The sequence below is a fragment of the Gorilla gorilla genome, chromosome 11 (genome assembly GCF_029281585.2).
Source record: "Gorilla gorilla gorilla isolate KB3781 chromosome 11, NHGRI_mGorGor1-v2.1_pri, whole genome shotgun sequence".
In the NCBI taxonomy this organism is placed as follows: domain Eukaryota; kingdom Metazoa; phylum Chordata; class Mammalia; order Primates; family Hominidae; genus Gorilla; species Gorilla gorilla.
Window position 1 is genome coordinate 143,127,344 of NC_073235.2, and position 15,763 is coordinate 143,143,106.

Below are 15,763 nucleotides of genomic sequence, written 5' to 3' on the forward strand. Positions count from 1 at the left end.
TCTTCCTGCCTCCTGCCCCTGCTCTGGGCACACACAACACGGAGATCCTCTACCCCTGCAAGGTTCTGGTTCCTGCCAGGTGGCCTCAGAGATGCCCAAGGGGCTAGAGAGAAGGAACCAGCATTGTCCCAAGGATGCCCTGGTGGTCCAGTTTGTCCCCAGCCACCTTTCTCTCGAGGTGGAGGGTCCTGTATAACCCTAGGGGCTCCCTGTAGCCCCGCTCCTGTTCCTGTGGGGTCATGGCCAGAGACTAAGTGGCACGGCGGCACTGGCAGAAGCGCCCACTGTTCTGGCTGTGTCCCTCAGCTGCTTTATTGAGAACTGCAGCCAGTACAGGTTGGTCTGGTGAACATTTTTAACATTGCGCTTCCATCATCTGGGACCCAGGAATAGAGGGCCCCCTAGCAACTGGGACCTCCAGGCCCCTTGTAAGCGTGAGAGCACAGAGGGGTGGGTGGGCACCCCAGGAGGGAGATGCAGCTCCACCCAGCCCTGCTGAACTCCACTGCTTAGTAGGTCCCAGCTCCAGGCAAGACGAAGGGCTGCACACAGGCCTCCGACAAAGCATCTGCAGCCACCAGGTCCCTGGTAGCCACGGTCCTCACCTGCAGGCCCCTCCACAAGTCCCAGAGGCCCGGCTCCTCCCCTGGGAAATGAGGGTGGGGTGGAGTCCTCTCCGTGGCAGGCCAGGGGATGCAGCCTGGGGGCTCAGCGGGGCCCCGAGGGGACAGGTGAGCAGCCAGACGCTCATCAGTGGCTGTAGTGGACAATGCATTTGGTCCGGCCGGCAGGATCTCAGGCTTCCAGGCACCACCTTGCCCAGCTGCTTCAAGACTTCCACAAGCCCTTTTTGAACCTGGGCAAATGCATCTTTCCTGTCAGGGAAAGGAGGACACAGGTGCGTGTGCACTCTGTGCAGAGCCAACACCAGGCCAGGAGTGGGTGGGCAGGGGCACCCGGCTGGTCTCAGCCCTGCCTTCCTGGCCACACCTCAGACCACCAGGGAGCTCCCAAGTTCTGCCCACCCTAGTGCTGCCCCAAGAGGCTGCTCAGGGAGAGACCCCTTCCAGCCAGGGCTGGCTCTCAGTCCCTCTCGGCTCCTCACAGGAATTCCAGAAGCCACAAACAAACCGACCCACCCCCACTGATGGGCAGAGAACAGCCCCTCAGTCAGCCTCCCTTGAGCAGCTCAGCCCAGCCGTGGTGGGTGGCCCCAGCGTCTCCCACACCATCTGCAGGCAGCCCCGGCAGGCCAGCATGGGTGTCTGCTCCACACGAACATACACCCATCACACGTGCACACACATGCACATGTGCACTCCTACACATTTACACACACATATGAACACATACAACACCCTGTACAGGCACACACAAGCACACATCCATACACGTGCACACATTCTGCACATGCACGTACTCTCACATGCACACATGCCCATACACACGCATGCACATGTGCACACTCCTACACATGTACACACATGCACACATACATAGGTATGAACATGTACAATGCCCTGTGCATACACACACAAGCACACATATCCATACACGTACACACACATCCTCCTGCACATGCATGCACTCACATGTACACATGCCCATACACATGCATGCACATGTGCACACGCCTATGCACGTGCACACATGTAGACAGGTACAGCTGCCCATACACACATGCACACATTACATACATGCACAGTACACACGCATGCACTCACACAGAGACAGACACACCCGTGGGTGCACACACTGCTCCTGTCCAGGTGACCCTAAGTATTCTTTATCTGGGGACAAGGCCCTCGGTCGAGAAACACCATTTATAATCGCAGTGCTCCCTTGAGTTTGGGACAGACGACTAGCTCCCACCTCTCAGTCCACCTTCCTCCTGCCCTAAGCCACTACTGAAATCATGGAAGGACCATAACTGGGCATCCATCTCTCCAACGGACACTGAAGGCTGGTGGCACAGCACGTGTCACAGCCATCAAAGAAGTGGGTAGAGTCTAGGGAAGGTGGGATTCTGAGAAACCCCAACAAGGCCACCACAGCTTTCCTGAGGGGAAAGCACACAGGCTTCACAGACGCCAGGGCTGTGGATGAGCCGGAGGCAGTCACTGCCCAGCAAGCTGTCCCCGTGTGCACAGGAGCCCCTCCCAGATGAGACCACCCCACAAAGCAAAACCAGTCAGTCTAAACATTTCCCTCCTTCTTTCATATGGCCTGGAAATATGAACAGGAACCTTCATGGTTTCTAGCACAAACCCATGTTTACACCCAATCTGGGAAAGCACAAAAAAAGAGCCAGTAAAAAACTTATAGGAGACGTCAAAATATGCAGCATCGGCCTGGGAAGTCAGACCAAGTGTCCTGATGTGAGAATTACAAGAAACAGGAGCAAACATTGGGAAATGTTGACTTTGAAAAGATCACAGCAACATAGTAGACTCAGCTAAAATAACCCCCTCTCCTCACAGACACGTTGAAATTCTGGAAAAAGTCAGTTTCACAAAGTTAATACCTATCTGAGGTCACAGGAGAGCTAAAAACCTCATGTGCTGAAAAGAAAAAGAAAGTGAGAGGCTTCGATGAATGGGAAGTGGGGAGAGTGGTGTATCGGGCACAGAAATACCCTCTCAGGATAGAAGCTTGGGAGTGAGGGGTACCCACAGACCTGGGTGAGGGCTGGGAGCTGGAACTGGAACCCCAGGTGACCTGGAAACCGCAAAGAAACGAAGTTCTCCCTATTGCCAGAGATGGGCCAGGGAAGCTTTTGCTGCCTAGGAATCTGGGCAGGAAAAAAAAAAAAAAATCCTCCTTTTTGAAGAATCAGTGGCTGGTGACAAAAGATAATGAGTAAATATAAAAGTACCTAGAGGGTTTGTCCACAGTGAGGAAGTGAGATTCCCTCAGAGAAATCACAAAGCCTCAGTGACAGGAACTCAAATTCTTTTTTTTTTTTTTTTTTTTTTTGAGACAGAGTATCTGTCTGTCACCAGGCTGGAGTGCAGTGGTGTGATCTCAGCTCACTGCGACCTCTGCCTCCCGGGTTCAAGCGATTCTCCTGCCTCAGCCTCCCAAGTAGCTGAGATTACAAGATTCTTTAAAATTTCAAAATGAAAAAATAAAATAAAATCTGCCACCAGAGCCAGCAGCACCCTGAGAACTTTAGATGACAGAGCAAACTGAAATGGTCTATAAAATAAGTGTTTTGTGTTATCAAAGCGAAAAGGGGGAGAAATAGAAACCATAAGGATAGAACAATTCCATTTTTAAAAAGAAAAAACAAGAAGATTGGAAAAAGTACCAAGTGGAAGTAATGTCAGCAAGATGGCAGAACAGGGGATCCCCTGCTTTTAGCCACCCATTGCAACAAGAATTTGGCAGCCATCCACACACAAAAGTGCCTTCGTGGGAGCCTCAGGACTCTGGTAGGAGGCTGGGAAATCCTCATGGAGCCCAACTGAGAAGGGCTGTTTTAAGAGGGCAGGTTTGCACCCAGGTTGCAGCTCGCCAAATGGGGTCCTTTGCAGATCCAGAAATGGCCTCATCCCCCTATGGACTCAACGACAGCGTTGTTTGGCTCTCCTGACACAGGAACCATCTGCCCAGGGATCTCCTGGAAGATACACCAGTCCATCCCCCCGAAGGCAGGCCCACCAACCTTGGTTCCACTGCAGATCCCCAAATAGCCCTGTAAGTCAGCTCCAACCCCTCAGCTGCAGTCTGAAAGCAGTCCTGCCTTCCCAAGGACGTGCTGGGAGACACTCGTCTGAGTTAGGCCACAAAATCCCAAAAGAGGTGTTGAAATGGTTCTGAGTTTACTCCATCCTTCCCCAGTCACAGTCCTGGAGCGGTCCTGCCCACCCAGGGATACTGAGACAAGCCCAGCTGTACGCTGGGAGGCAGGCCTACCAATCTACGGCCGCACGCTGGGAGGCAGGCCTACCAATCTACGGCCGCACGCTGGGAGGCAGGCCTACCAATCTACGGCCGCACGCTGGGAGGCAGGCCTACCAATCTACGGCCGCACGCTGGGAGGCAGGCCTACCAATCTACGGCCGCACGCTGGGAGGCAGGCCTACCAATCTACGGCCGCACGCTGGGAGGCAGGCCTACCAATCTACGGCCGCACGCTGGGAGGCAGGCCTACCAATCTACGGCCGCACGCTGGGAGGCAGGCCTACCAATCTACGGCCGCACGCTGGGAGGCAGGCCTACCAATCTACGGCCGCACGCTGGGAGGCAGGCCTACCAATCTACGGCCGCACGCTGGGAGGCAGGCCTACCAATCTACGGCCGCACGCTGGGAGGCAGGCCTACCAATCTACGGCCGCACGCTGGGAGGCAGGCCTACCAATCTACGGCCGCACGCTGGGAGGCAGGCCTACCAATCTACAACTGCACAGGCTGAAGGAGCCCTGTGACCCAGCTCCAGCCCCACTCCACCATGGTCTGAAGGCAGTTCTGCCCTCCCCAAGAACCTGACAGGAGGCATGCCCATCTGTGCCCCCAGAGGCAGGCCTACAGACCTCAGTCTCAGCTGTGAACCTTAAAGCAGCCTTGTGACTTGCTTTCATCTCCTTTTAACCACAGTCTGGGGTCAGTCCTGCCTGTCAGGGACTCACGCAGTGACTGAGTGCACCCTTGTCCCAGAGCTAGCCCTGTTCCTCAAGGTCTTAGAGGCAGTCCAGTCTGCCCAGGGACCAGGCGTGATCGATGCCTGCTCCTTCCCTGAATAGACCTACCAACCACAAACCCCACTGTAGACTCAGCAGCAGCCATGTGACTAAACTAATCCTGGAGGCAATCCCTTCAGAGACCCAACAGATCTTTATCTGCCAAAAATCAGTCTGTAAAGGCTGAAAGAGGTGTTTGCTGCTTCAAATTCAGACACCAATGCAAGGCTCTATGAATAATAAAGAATCAGGCCAACATGATGCCACAGCTGGGCATGGTGGCTCACACCTGTCATCCCAGCACTTCGGGAGGCTGAGGCAGGTAGGTTGCTTGAGGTCAGGAGTTCGAGACCAGCCTGGCCAACACGGTGAAACCTCATCTCCACTAAAAATATACAAATTAACCAGACATGGTAGTGCATGCTTGTAATCCCAGCTACTCAGGAGGCTGAGGTGGGAGAACCCGGGAGACGGAGGCTGCAGTGAGCTGAGATTGTGCCACTGTACTCCAGCCTGGGCGACAAGAGCGAAACTCTGTCTAAAAAAAAAAAAAAAAAAAGATACCACCAAAAGAAACTAGTAAAGCTCCAGTAAGTGATCCCAAAGAAATAAAGATCTATAAATTGCCTGACAATTCAAAACAATCATCTTAAAAAAACTCAATAACATGCGAGATAACTGAGACAACCAAAAAAATAAGAAAAACAAATGCATAAAATGTAAAGTTTACTAGAAAAATGGAAACCATAAAAAAGAACCAAACAGAAGTCCTAGAGCTGAAAAACACAATGACAAAATTGAAAAATTCAATAAAGAGCTTCAACAGACTCGATCATACAGAAGAAAGAATTGGTAAACTTGAAGACAAATTATTTAAAACTAACCAATTAACCAAAAAAAAAAAAAAGAATAAAAAAGGAGTAAATATTAAAGAGTGAAAAAAGCATACGGGACCTACGGAGACCAACAAGAAAATAAATATGTGAATTATAGAAGTCTCAAAAGAAGACAGAAACAAAGGGGCAGAAAGCTTATTTAAAGAAACAGGTGGAAAACTTTCCAAAGTTGGGGTAGATATGGACAGATTCCATATGGATGTGGATATATGTTGATGCAAGGTTCAACATATGAAAACCTATAAATGTGATACACCATATTAACAGAATAAAGGATAACAATCATATGGTCATCTCAATAGATACAGAAAAAGTATTTGACAAAATTCAACATCCTGTTTCGGTAAAAACTCTCAACAAACTACATACAGAAGGAATATACCTCAATGTAATAGAGGACATATACAACAAGCCTACAGCTAACATTATACTCAATAGTGAAAAAGCTGAAAGCATTTCCTCTAAGATCACGAACAAGACAAGGGTGCCCACTTTCACCACTTCTATTTAATGTGTTATTGGAAGTCCTTGCCAGAGCAATTAGGCAAGAAAGGAAATAAAAGGCATCCGCATCAGAAAGGAGGAAGTTGTGCCAATAACATGATCTTTTTTTTTTTATTTGAGACAGAGTCTCACTCTGTCGCCCAGACTGGAGTGCAGTGGTGCAATCTTGGCTCACTGCAAGCTCCACCTCCTGGGTCCATGCCATTCTCCTGCCTCAGCCTCCTGAGTAGCTGGGACTACAGGTGCCCACCACCATGCCTGGCTAATTTTTTTTTTTTTTTTTTTTTTTTAGTAGAGACGGGTTTCACTGTGTTAGCCAGGATGGTCTAAATCTCCTGACCTTGTGATCCACCCGCCTTGACCTCCCAAAGTGCTGGGATTACAGGTGTGAGCCACCGCGCCCGGCCAACATGATCTTTTAAAAAACAACTTTTAGGTTCAGGGGTACATGTGCAGGTTTCTTATATAGGTAAACTTGTGTCATGGGGGGTTGTTGTACAGATTGTTCCATCACCCAGATACTAAACCTAGTACCTAATAGTTATTTTTTCTAATCTCTCCAACCTCTTACCCTCCACCCTCAAGTAGGATTCAGCGTCTGTTGTTCCCCTTTTTTGTATCCAAATGTTTTAATCATTTAGATCCTACTTAATATAAGTGAGAACATGTGGTATTTAGTTTTCTGTTCCTGCGTTAGTTTGCTAAGGATAATAGCCTCCAGCTCCATCCACATTCCTGCAAAGGACATGATCTCACTCTTTTTTATGGCTGCATAGTACTTCATGGTGTATATGTACCACATTTTCTTGATCCAATCTACCACTGATGGACATTTATATTGATTCCATGTCCTTGCTATTGTGAATACAACTACAATGAACATATGTGTGCATATATGTCTTTATGGTAGAACAATTTATATTCCTTTAGGTACATACCCAGTGATGGGATTGCTGGGTCAAGTGACAGCTCTGTTTTTAGCTCTTTGAGGAATCACCACACTGCTTTCCACAATGGTTGAACTAATTTACATTCCCACCAGCAGTGCATATGCATTCCCTTTTCTCTGCAATCTCACCTGCATCTATTAATTTTACTTTTAATCATAGCCATTCTGACTGGTGTGAGATGGTATCATATTGTGGTTTTGATTTGCAGTTCTCTAATGATCAGTGATATTAAGCTTTTTTCATATGCTTGTTGGCTAGATACATATGTCTTCTTTTGAAGAGTGGACATGATCTCTTATATACACAAAATTCTAAAAGTTCCACCAAAAAACCTGTTAGAATAAATGAATTCATTAAAGTTGCAAGATACAATATCAACATACAAAAATTAGTTGTGTTTTTATGCACTAACAATGAACTATCTGAAAAGGAAATTAAGAAAACAATCCCATTTACAATAGCATAAAAATAACAAAATACTTAGCAATAAATTTAAGCAAGGTAAAAGAACCTTGCTTAAATACTTAAATAAAATACTTAGCAATAAATTTAAGGGAGGTAAAGGATCCTCACTTAAATTATTGCTAATTATTTTATTATTTTATGCTATTGTAAATGGCATTGTTTTCTTAATTTCTTTTTCAGATAGTTCATTGTTAGTGCATAAAAACACAACTAATTTTTGTATGCTGATATTGTATCTTGCAACTTTAATGAATTCATTATTACGTCTAACAGGTTTTTTGGTGGAACTTTTAGAATATATACTGAATACCATACATATATAAATACTATAAAATATAGAATATATACTGCAAACTATAAAATATTGATGAGAGAAATTAAGGTACAAACAAATGGAAGACATTTTATGTTCATGGATTGGAAGAATACTGTTAAAATGTCCATACTACCCAAAGCAGTTTACAAACTCAATGCAATGTCTATCAAAATTCCAACGGCATTTTTTTTACAGAAATAGCAAAAACAATCTTAAAATTTGTGTGGAATCACAAAATAAACAGCTAAAGCAATCTTGCAAAAGAACAACAAATCTGGATATATCACACATCCTGTTTTAAAGTATATTACAAAGCTGTAGTAATCAAAACAATATGATACAGTCATAAAAACAGATACAATGAAACAGAATATAGAGTCCAGAAATAAACTCACACATATGCAGCCAACTAATCTTTGACAAAGGGACCAAGAATATACAATATCAAAAGGAGCCTCTTTAGCAAATGGCGCTTGGAAAGTCAGATATCTACATGCAGAAGAGAGAAATTGGACCCTTATCTTACACCATATACCCTTATCTTACACCATATACCAAGTGACCACAGTATCATCTCACAAGCCAGAAAACTCTGCTCAAAAGATGCCAACTGTCTGCCAGTCAAATGAAACAAGATAATTGCTAAGTCCCAACGAGACATTTTGGAACTTGACACACACTGCACAATTCATCTGGAAGAAAAAGCACACGGTCACCGCAGGGCCTTTCACAGGGCCGGTGAGGAGGAGGGTGGGCCTGTCCTGGCAGATGTGAAAAGGCCACAGAGCTGCAGGTGGAGACAGCAGAGCACAGGAGGGGCCCCTACGGCAACTAAGAGGCAGGCATATGCCCACCAGGGAAAAGAAATGGATTACTCAATCATGCCCATTGTTTGGGGATAGATCTAGATAGCTGGCTCTCAAACGTTACACAAAAATTAATGCTAGATTGGTTATACAATTACAGGTTAAGCAGTAATTCATTAAAACGGTGGTGAGAATCTGGGCAAAGGCTACCCTTGCATACATAAGCCCAGCAAGGGACTGCTCTCTACGCACTCCAGCAAGCCAGGCCCTGAGGAAACGACACGTGGATTTCACAACACGAGAAAAACTTCCACGTGCAAACTGCAAACTGCAAGACAGTTATTTGCACACAAGGCATAGGAGAAGTTGCTGTGCTTTAGAGAGTTCCCATCCATCAGGAAGAGCAAACATCTCCAATAAAAAGGGACCAGTGGAGGCCAGGTGCGGTGGCTCACGCCTGTAATCCCAGCACTTTGGGAGGCTGAGGTGGGTGGATCACGAGGTCAGGAGTTTGAGACCAGCCTGCCCAACATGGAGAAACCCCATCTCTACTAAAAATACAAAATTAGCTGGGCGTGGTGGCGCATGCCTGTGATCCCAGCTACTTAGGAGGCTGAGGCAGGAGAATCGCTTGAACCCAGGAGGCAGAGGTTACAGTGAGCCAAGACCCTGCCATTGCACTCCAGCCTGGGTAACAAGAGAGAAACTCTGTCTCAAAAAAATAATAAAAATAAAGAATATGTTCCCCAAAATGCTCAGAATGCTTATCCCTGAATTTTAAGATTAAGATGATTTTCTCATTTTTAAAAATTAGTTGTTAGCATCTCTCTCTCATCCAGGCCAGAGCACAGTGGTGCCATCACAGCTCACTGTAGCCTCACACTCCTAGTTCAAGCAATCCTCCCACCACAGCCTCCTGAGTAGCTGGGACTACGGTGTGTGCGACCACACCTGACTAAGATCTTTTTTTTAGAGACAGGGTCTATGTTGCCCAGGCTGGTCTGGAACTCCGGGGCTCAAGCAATCCTCCTGCCTTGGCCTCCCAAGTCACTGGGATCACAGGCATATGCCACCTCCCCCAGTTATAATATCACTCTTGTCTTTGCTGTCTTCTTTCTTAAATAAGCGTATATTGCATATATAATAAAAAATAAAGCTATTTTCATTTGGGGAAATTATGTTGCAGAAAAATATTTAATAACATAGATGTTCATGGCCTAGTTCAGAACAGAGAGGATGCTCCCACTTTTAGATACACATGTGTGTCTGTGTGCACTCATGCCTGTAGAGATCAGAAGGACACACACAAAGCGTTGGCCATGGTAATATCCAGGTGTCTGTGATACGCTTTGGATCTATGTCTCTGCCCAAATCTCATGTTAAATTGTAATCCCCAATGTGGGAGGTGATTGGATCCCGGGGGCAGACTTCCCCATCTGGTGCAGTTCTCGTGCTCATAGAATTCTCACGAGATCTGGCTGTTTTCAAAAGTGTGTGGCAGCCCCTCCCCTTCCTCCCGCTCCAGCCATGCGAAGTGCCGGCTTCCCCTTCTCCTTCCACCATGATTGAAGCCGAGCACATGCTGCCATGTTTCCTGTGCAGCCTGCAGAACCCTGAGCCAATTAAACCTCCTTTCTTTATACATTTTCCGGTCTCTGATATGTACGTGTAGCAGTGCGAGAACGGACTAATACAGTGTGGATAATTGTCACTTACAGGTTCTTTCTTTTGCTTTATAGATATTCTCTAACTTTTATAGATTTAAGTGTACCATCAAAAAAGTATCCATTAGCAGCTTTTTCCTTTCTAGCAGAGGTAGTGGAAGCCGGGGGTGCCTACACCCACCCAGCATCCCAGACCCCCCTGACCAGGAGCAGCTCTTGGCGGCAGGGAACCAGCTCACACAGTTACGACCCTCCCAGGGGCAGCCTGTGGCTGGTGACCAGCCGATGCAGGGGTACAAAGGCCTGGTCCCTGCGTCCGTTGGGAGCCCCTATGAAGAGCCACCCAGCGGTCAGCTTGTCCCTCTGCCCAGGCTCACTGCTGACCCCTTACAGAAGCCTTTCCCAGGGCACCCCCAACAAACTCCCAGCATGGAGCCCATCTTTGGCGAGACCAAGAAAGTCAGTAAAAAAAAAATCACTGCAGGTGCAGCTGCTTTGACAGCCACAAGCCAGTCTGGAGCGGGGTCTCACCTGTTTGGCTCCAGCCCCGACACAGGCTCCCACCCCCCACACTCCCAGCTATTCTGCCCTCAGCAGCAAACCCCCATCGTCCTCATCCCTGGACGCTGTCCCCTTGTCCCCGGGGATGCTGTCGTCCTTCTCCAGGTCCGCCCCTCACTGCGCATCTTCCCCTGCCCTCTCCGTGAATTTCCACGCAGGCCACCCTCGAAGGCAACACTGCTCCCTGTCATTTGCTCCAGGCCCTCCTTCCTCTCATTTCCAGTGATTTCCACAAACACCATCGTCCCCAGAACACTCAGCACACAGCAGACACTCCATAAGTGCACGGGGAACAAACGAGCACCGCAGACCCCAGTAGGAGCCTTGCACCCATGGGCACCTGAGCAGGGAGTGGAGCCTGCTGCCGCGGGCTCCTGGCAAGGTCCCAGAACAAGCTCCAGAGACCCAGGAGCTGCCCCCACCGCCATCTCTGCAGCAGGCTCCGAGTCCTGACCCTCACCTGCCTCGTCCATCAGGATGGCCCAGGCCAGGCCCCATGGGAGGCCAGGCAAGATCAAAGCCAGGGGCAGAGGCAGGCACGGGCTCCACAAAAGCTCTGGGACTTTGCCCAGCTAGGGGCAGAGCACAGCACAGACTGTCAAAATCACCCCGTGGGGCCAATTTATTGCGAGGTTGCAAGGGAGACACTGCTACAAAGCATGACCCCAAAGGTGCAGAAATGCCTGCATTAGGCTGGAAGATTCCCTGAGGTGGCTCAGGCAGGTAAGAAACCCACACAGTCCTGGGTCCTCCCCAAGCCTCGGACGTGCAGCTGCTGCTTCACTGAAATTCTTCTCTCCTCCTGGAAACTTGCTCCAGTTGTGTCACTGGAGGAGGAAAAGGTGTGGGGGAGGGGGAAGAGGGGGCTGGAGCTGGCCTCCCCCCAGGCCTGGCTCCAGAACTCGGGCTGTGTGGGGCGGCTGAGGATTGTGCTCTGTCTAGCGCTTTTGCAGGCAAGGAGTCGGGATGCAGCAAGGACTGAGGCTATCTGCCGTGACTCTTCAAAGAGGGGCCTGCCAGACCCACCAAGTCCCATCCTGGAGTCTACAAGCCAAGGAGCTGCGACCTCACCAAGGGCGCCTGTTATTAAAAGCCCCATTGGCCGGGCGCGGTGGCTCATGCCTGTAATCCCAGCACTTTGGGAGGCCGAGGTGGGTGGATCACCAGGTCAGGAGATCGAGACCATCCTGGCTAACACGGTGAAACCACGTCTCTACTAAACATACAAAAAATTAGCCTGTAATCCCAGCTACTCGGGAGGCTGAGGCAGGAGAATCGCTGGAACCGGGGAGGCGGAGGTTGCAGTGAGCCAAGATCATGCCACTGCACTCCAGACTTGGAGACAGAGCAAGACTTCGTCTCAAAAGAAAACATAAAGCCCCATTTTATGGAGGGGGAAGGAGGTCGGCAGCCATTCACTTCAGGGCACAGGCCTAAGGGCAGGGGCTTTCCCAGACCCACTCCCGTCCCCACCAGGCCGGGAACCCAGCCAGGTCCCAGGAGAGCGGTCACCACTGCACAGCTTCGCACACCAGCCTCGGCAATGCCCGCCACCCTTGCGGCACCGGGCCCTGTTCACACCAAGGAGGGGAGGAGGGGATTGCGGGAGACCAGAGTGTTTCTAGAAGCAGACACCTGTTGACGTCCACACTAAGACATCTGAGACGGCAGGCTGGGAGGAAATTTCCTGAAGGAGCCCCAAGGCCAACTGCCCTGTGGTCCAGAGGCACTGGTGACCAGCAGAGCCCCCAGGTGTCAGTGAAGCCTCTGGATGTCAGCAGAGTCCCCTAGGAGTTCAGTGAAACTCCCAGGTGTCAGCAGAGCCCCCAGGGGTCCATGTTCCAGCTCTGCAGGGATGGGGTGGTGTCCCCTTCCAGGATGAGGACAAGCATTATGCTGCCACAGTAGGTGAGGAAGAGCCAGGCTGCCTCAGTGGCCCCGATGCCCACCTCCCAACAGGCCGATCTGGAAATGTTGGAAAAGTGGCCTGTATCTGGAGAGATTTTGGGAAATGAGGGTGCCCCTCACCAGCACCCCAGGCCTGCACCTTCGCCCTCAGCAGCAGCGGAACCCGTGCCTCCCAGCCTGAGGGCCGACCTACCGATGGCCACCAGGTCCCTGCAGTCCTTCTTGTGGAACTCGGTCCAGGCCTTGGTCTTGCAGTACTTGCTGCAGGTCAGGATCCCGTAGCAGCGAGGGCAGGGCAAGAGGCGGACCCCGATGGAGCGGCCACACTGGTAGCAGAACTTGAAGAAGGGAATTCTGCAACAGAGCCTCACCGTCAGCAGGCGGCCACTCCAGAACCTGCTTCCCCACAAACAGCCGCTGCCTGGGAGCTGTGCCTGGCCCTGAGCTCCTGGGCTATTCCCCACCATCCCGCACTGTCCCCTGCATTGGGCAGCCTTCACACACAGACAAAAACCCCCAAGTCCTCGTCCTGAGGATGTTCAGCACAGTGATACTTAGAATAGGAAACCAACACATTCCGAGCTCTGGGAACCACCTGTGCCCACCAGTAAGGGCTGGTTAAGTGAATGCACAACCATTCAGGAGACCGCCATGGTGCCACAAACATGATGGTGGGGAACTCCTAGGCACATAGGGAAATGTCTGTGGTACAGTGTTGCATGGGAGAAGTGACTCTTTGAGGGCAGGGCATGGAGGCTGCCTTTGGGGTAAAACTCTAAGCACCAGTCTCCTTTGCTTTAGGAGGAAAAAGAGCCTTCCTGTCCTGCACCAGTCCCCTCTCCATCACCTCGCTGGGTTGCTCAGGGTTTATGAGGTGGGGATGCCAACAAGAATAGGGCCTGGTTCCTGCCCTCTCATCCCAGAGGGGCACACAAGCATGTAAAGAGACTGTTCTGGAACAGCAAAATGAGTGCGGGGTTGAGACTCCAAGGCCAGTGGTGGAGGGAGGGGCTAGGAAGGTGCAGGTGTGCAGGCTCTGCCGCATAGCCAGCAGGCCAGGCAAGCCTCCACAGGACATCTTGCAGAAGCAAAGCCTGGGCTCAAACCCCACTCAGCGGCCGTCTCTGGGATGGGAGGTGGCCACCCTCCTGCAGGACATGGAACCCCTGTCTGTGACCCACTCGGAGCAGCCCAGGGCAGCTCCATGAGTGTGCCCTATGACTCTGCACCCTCATCTGCAGGGTGCATCATCTGCACCTCATCTTGGTTGAAGCTCACAGCCTGCAAGCAGGACTTCCTAGAGGAGGCCATGCCACTTGGGGGTCAGATGGCATGGAGGCTGTCCCGGGATGAGGTGGTCAGGCCAGGCACAACAGCACTGTCCAAACCACAGGCTGCCATCCTGGAAAGAACCCAGCCTGCAGACACACTTACTGCCCCTGCTCCTTCACATCCAGGCCCCTGGGCAGGCTGGGGCCCTTCTTCTTCATCCTGTGGCTGGGGATCAGCTCCGCTGCATGAGAGAGGGTCCCACATTAGTACCCACGTGGCAGGGTGGGGGCCACCACTGCAGAAGCCACCTCCTTGCGCCCTCCCTGTGGTGCCTGCCTGCACTACTCGGGAGGCGGATAGGGGGAACCAAGCCTTTGATGGCTCCATAGTGGGTGCGAGGACGCAGAGCGGGATGTGGACCTGGAGGCACAGGGCAGTCCACAGGCTCCAGGGAGGGGCTTCACTCTTCAGTCTGCTGCTTCGCCTGTGTTGTGTCTTCTTTTTAATTCATTTCAAAGTGTTTCACATTTCCCTTTTGGGTTCTTCTTAAACTTGTTATTTAGACATGTGTTATTTTATGTGAGTTTCCCAAATGTCCTTCTGTTAGTCATTTCTAATTAAATTCTATTGTGGTCAGAGTATATGAAATGTATTATTTCTATTCTCTTAACATGATTAAGGGATTATGATCTATATACAGTCTGTCCTGGAGAATGTCTCCAGTATACTTGAGAAGAACACAGATTCTGTTCCTGTTGGGTAGAGTGTTCTAGAGATCTGGTAAGTCTAATAGGCTTGTATGGTTCAACTTCCTGTTTCCTTGGTGACCTTCTGCCTAATTTTTTGATCAGTTGTTGAAAGTGAGGAATTGACATTTCTGACTATTATTGTTATCTGTTTCTCCATTTCTGTGGCTTTTTGCTTCATGTATCTGGGTGTCTGTGATTAGGTGCATATGGGTTTATAATTGTTACATCTTCCTAACTGATGATCCTTTTATCATAAAATGTCCCTCTTTCTCACCAGTAGCATTTGTAAGTCTATTTTTTCTGATATTAGCAATTCCAGCCTTCTTGTGATTGCTATTCCCATGTTAGTTTTTCATCCTTTTACTTTGTCTGTTTGTATCATTGAATTTTTTTTTTCTTTTTGAGACAGTCTTGCTCTGTCAGCCAGGCTACAGTGCAGTGGCATGATCTTGGCTCACTGCAACCTTCGCCTCCTAGGTTCAAGTGATTCTCCTGCCTTGGCCTCCTGAGTAGCTGGGATTACAGGCTTGCACCACCACACCCGGCTAATTTTTGTACTTTTAGTAGAGACAGGGTTTCACCATATTGGCCAGGCTGGTCTCAAACCCCTGACCTCAGGTGATCCATCCTCCTCGGCCTCCCAAAGTTCTGGGATTACAGGCGTGAGCCACCACACCTGGCCTGTATTATTTAATTTATCATGTGTCTCCTGTAAACAGCACATAGATGGATCTTGTGTTTTTATCCAATGTGACAATCTCTGCCTCTTGTTTAATCTATTCACATTTAATGTTATTAATGATACCCTGTAGTTGGATTTACATTTGATATTTTGCATTTTGTTTTCTACATGTCTCAGAATTTTTCTGTTCCTTTATTCTTCCTTTACTCTTCTGCATCAAGTGGATTCTTTTTCTTCTTATTATTATACTTCAAGTTCTGGGGTACATTTGCAGAACGTGCAGGTTTGTTACCTAGGTACACACATGC

The 15,763-nt window shown here is 49.4% G+C and overlaps 1 protein-coding gene across 18 annotated transcripts in view; it reads right to left on the minus strand.

The window, feature by feature from the left end:
• Positions 1-294: 294 nt before the first annotated feature.
• Positions 295-15,763, minus strand: part of ANKMY1 (ankyrin repeat and MYND domain containing 1) — a 90,706-nt gene continuing 75,237 nt past the window's right edge. For 6 of the 18 annotated variants that reach the window (XM_055379937.2, XM_055379944.2, XM_055379935.2 and 3 more), the window contains 3 exons: positions 14,187-14,265; positions 12,946-13,106; positions 295-875 (listed from right to left, as the gene is read on the minus strand). In XM_055379937.2, the coding sequence (XP_055235912.1) occupies positions 602-875; positions 12,946-13,106; positions 14,187-14,265 (514 nt within the window). In that variant the 3' untranslated portion in view covers positions 295-601. Of the gene's footprint in view, positions 876-11,437; positions 11,672-12,945; positions 13,107-14,186; positions 14,266-15,763 lie in introns of those variants that run through there. The other 12 variants (XM_055379942.2, XM_063695350.1, XM_055379956.1 and 9 more) reach the window with 5 other exon arrangements.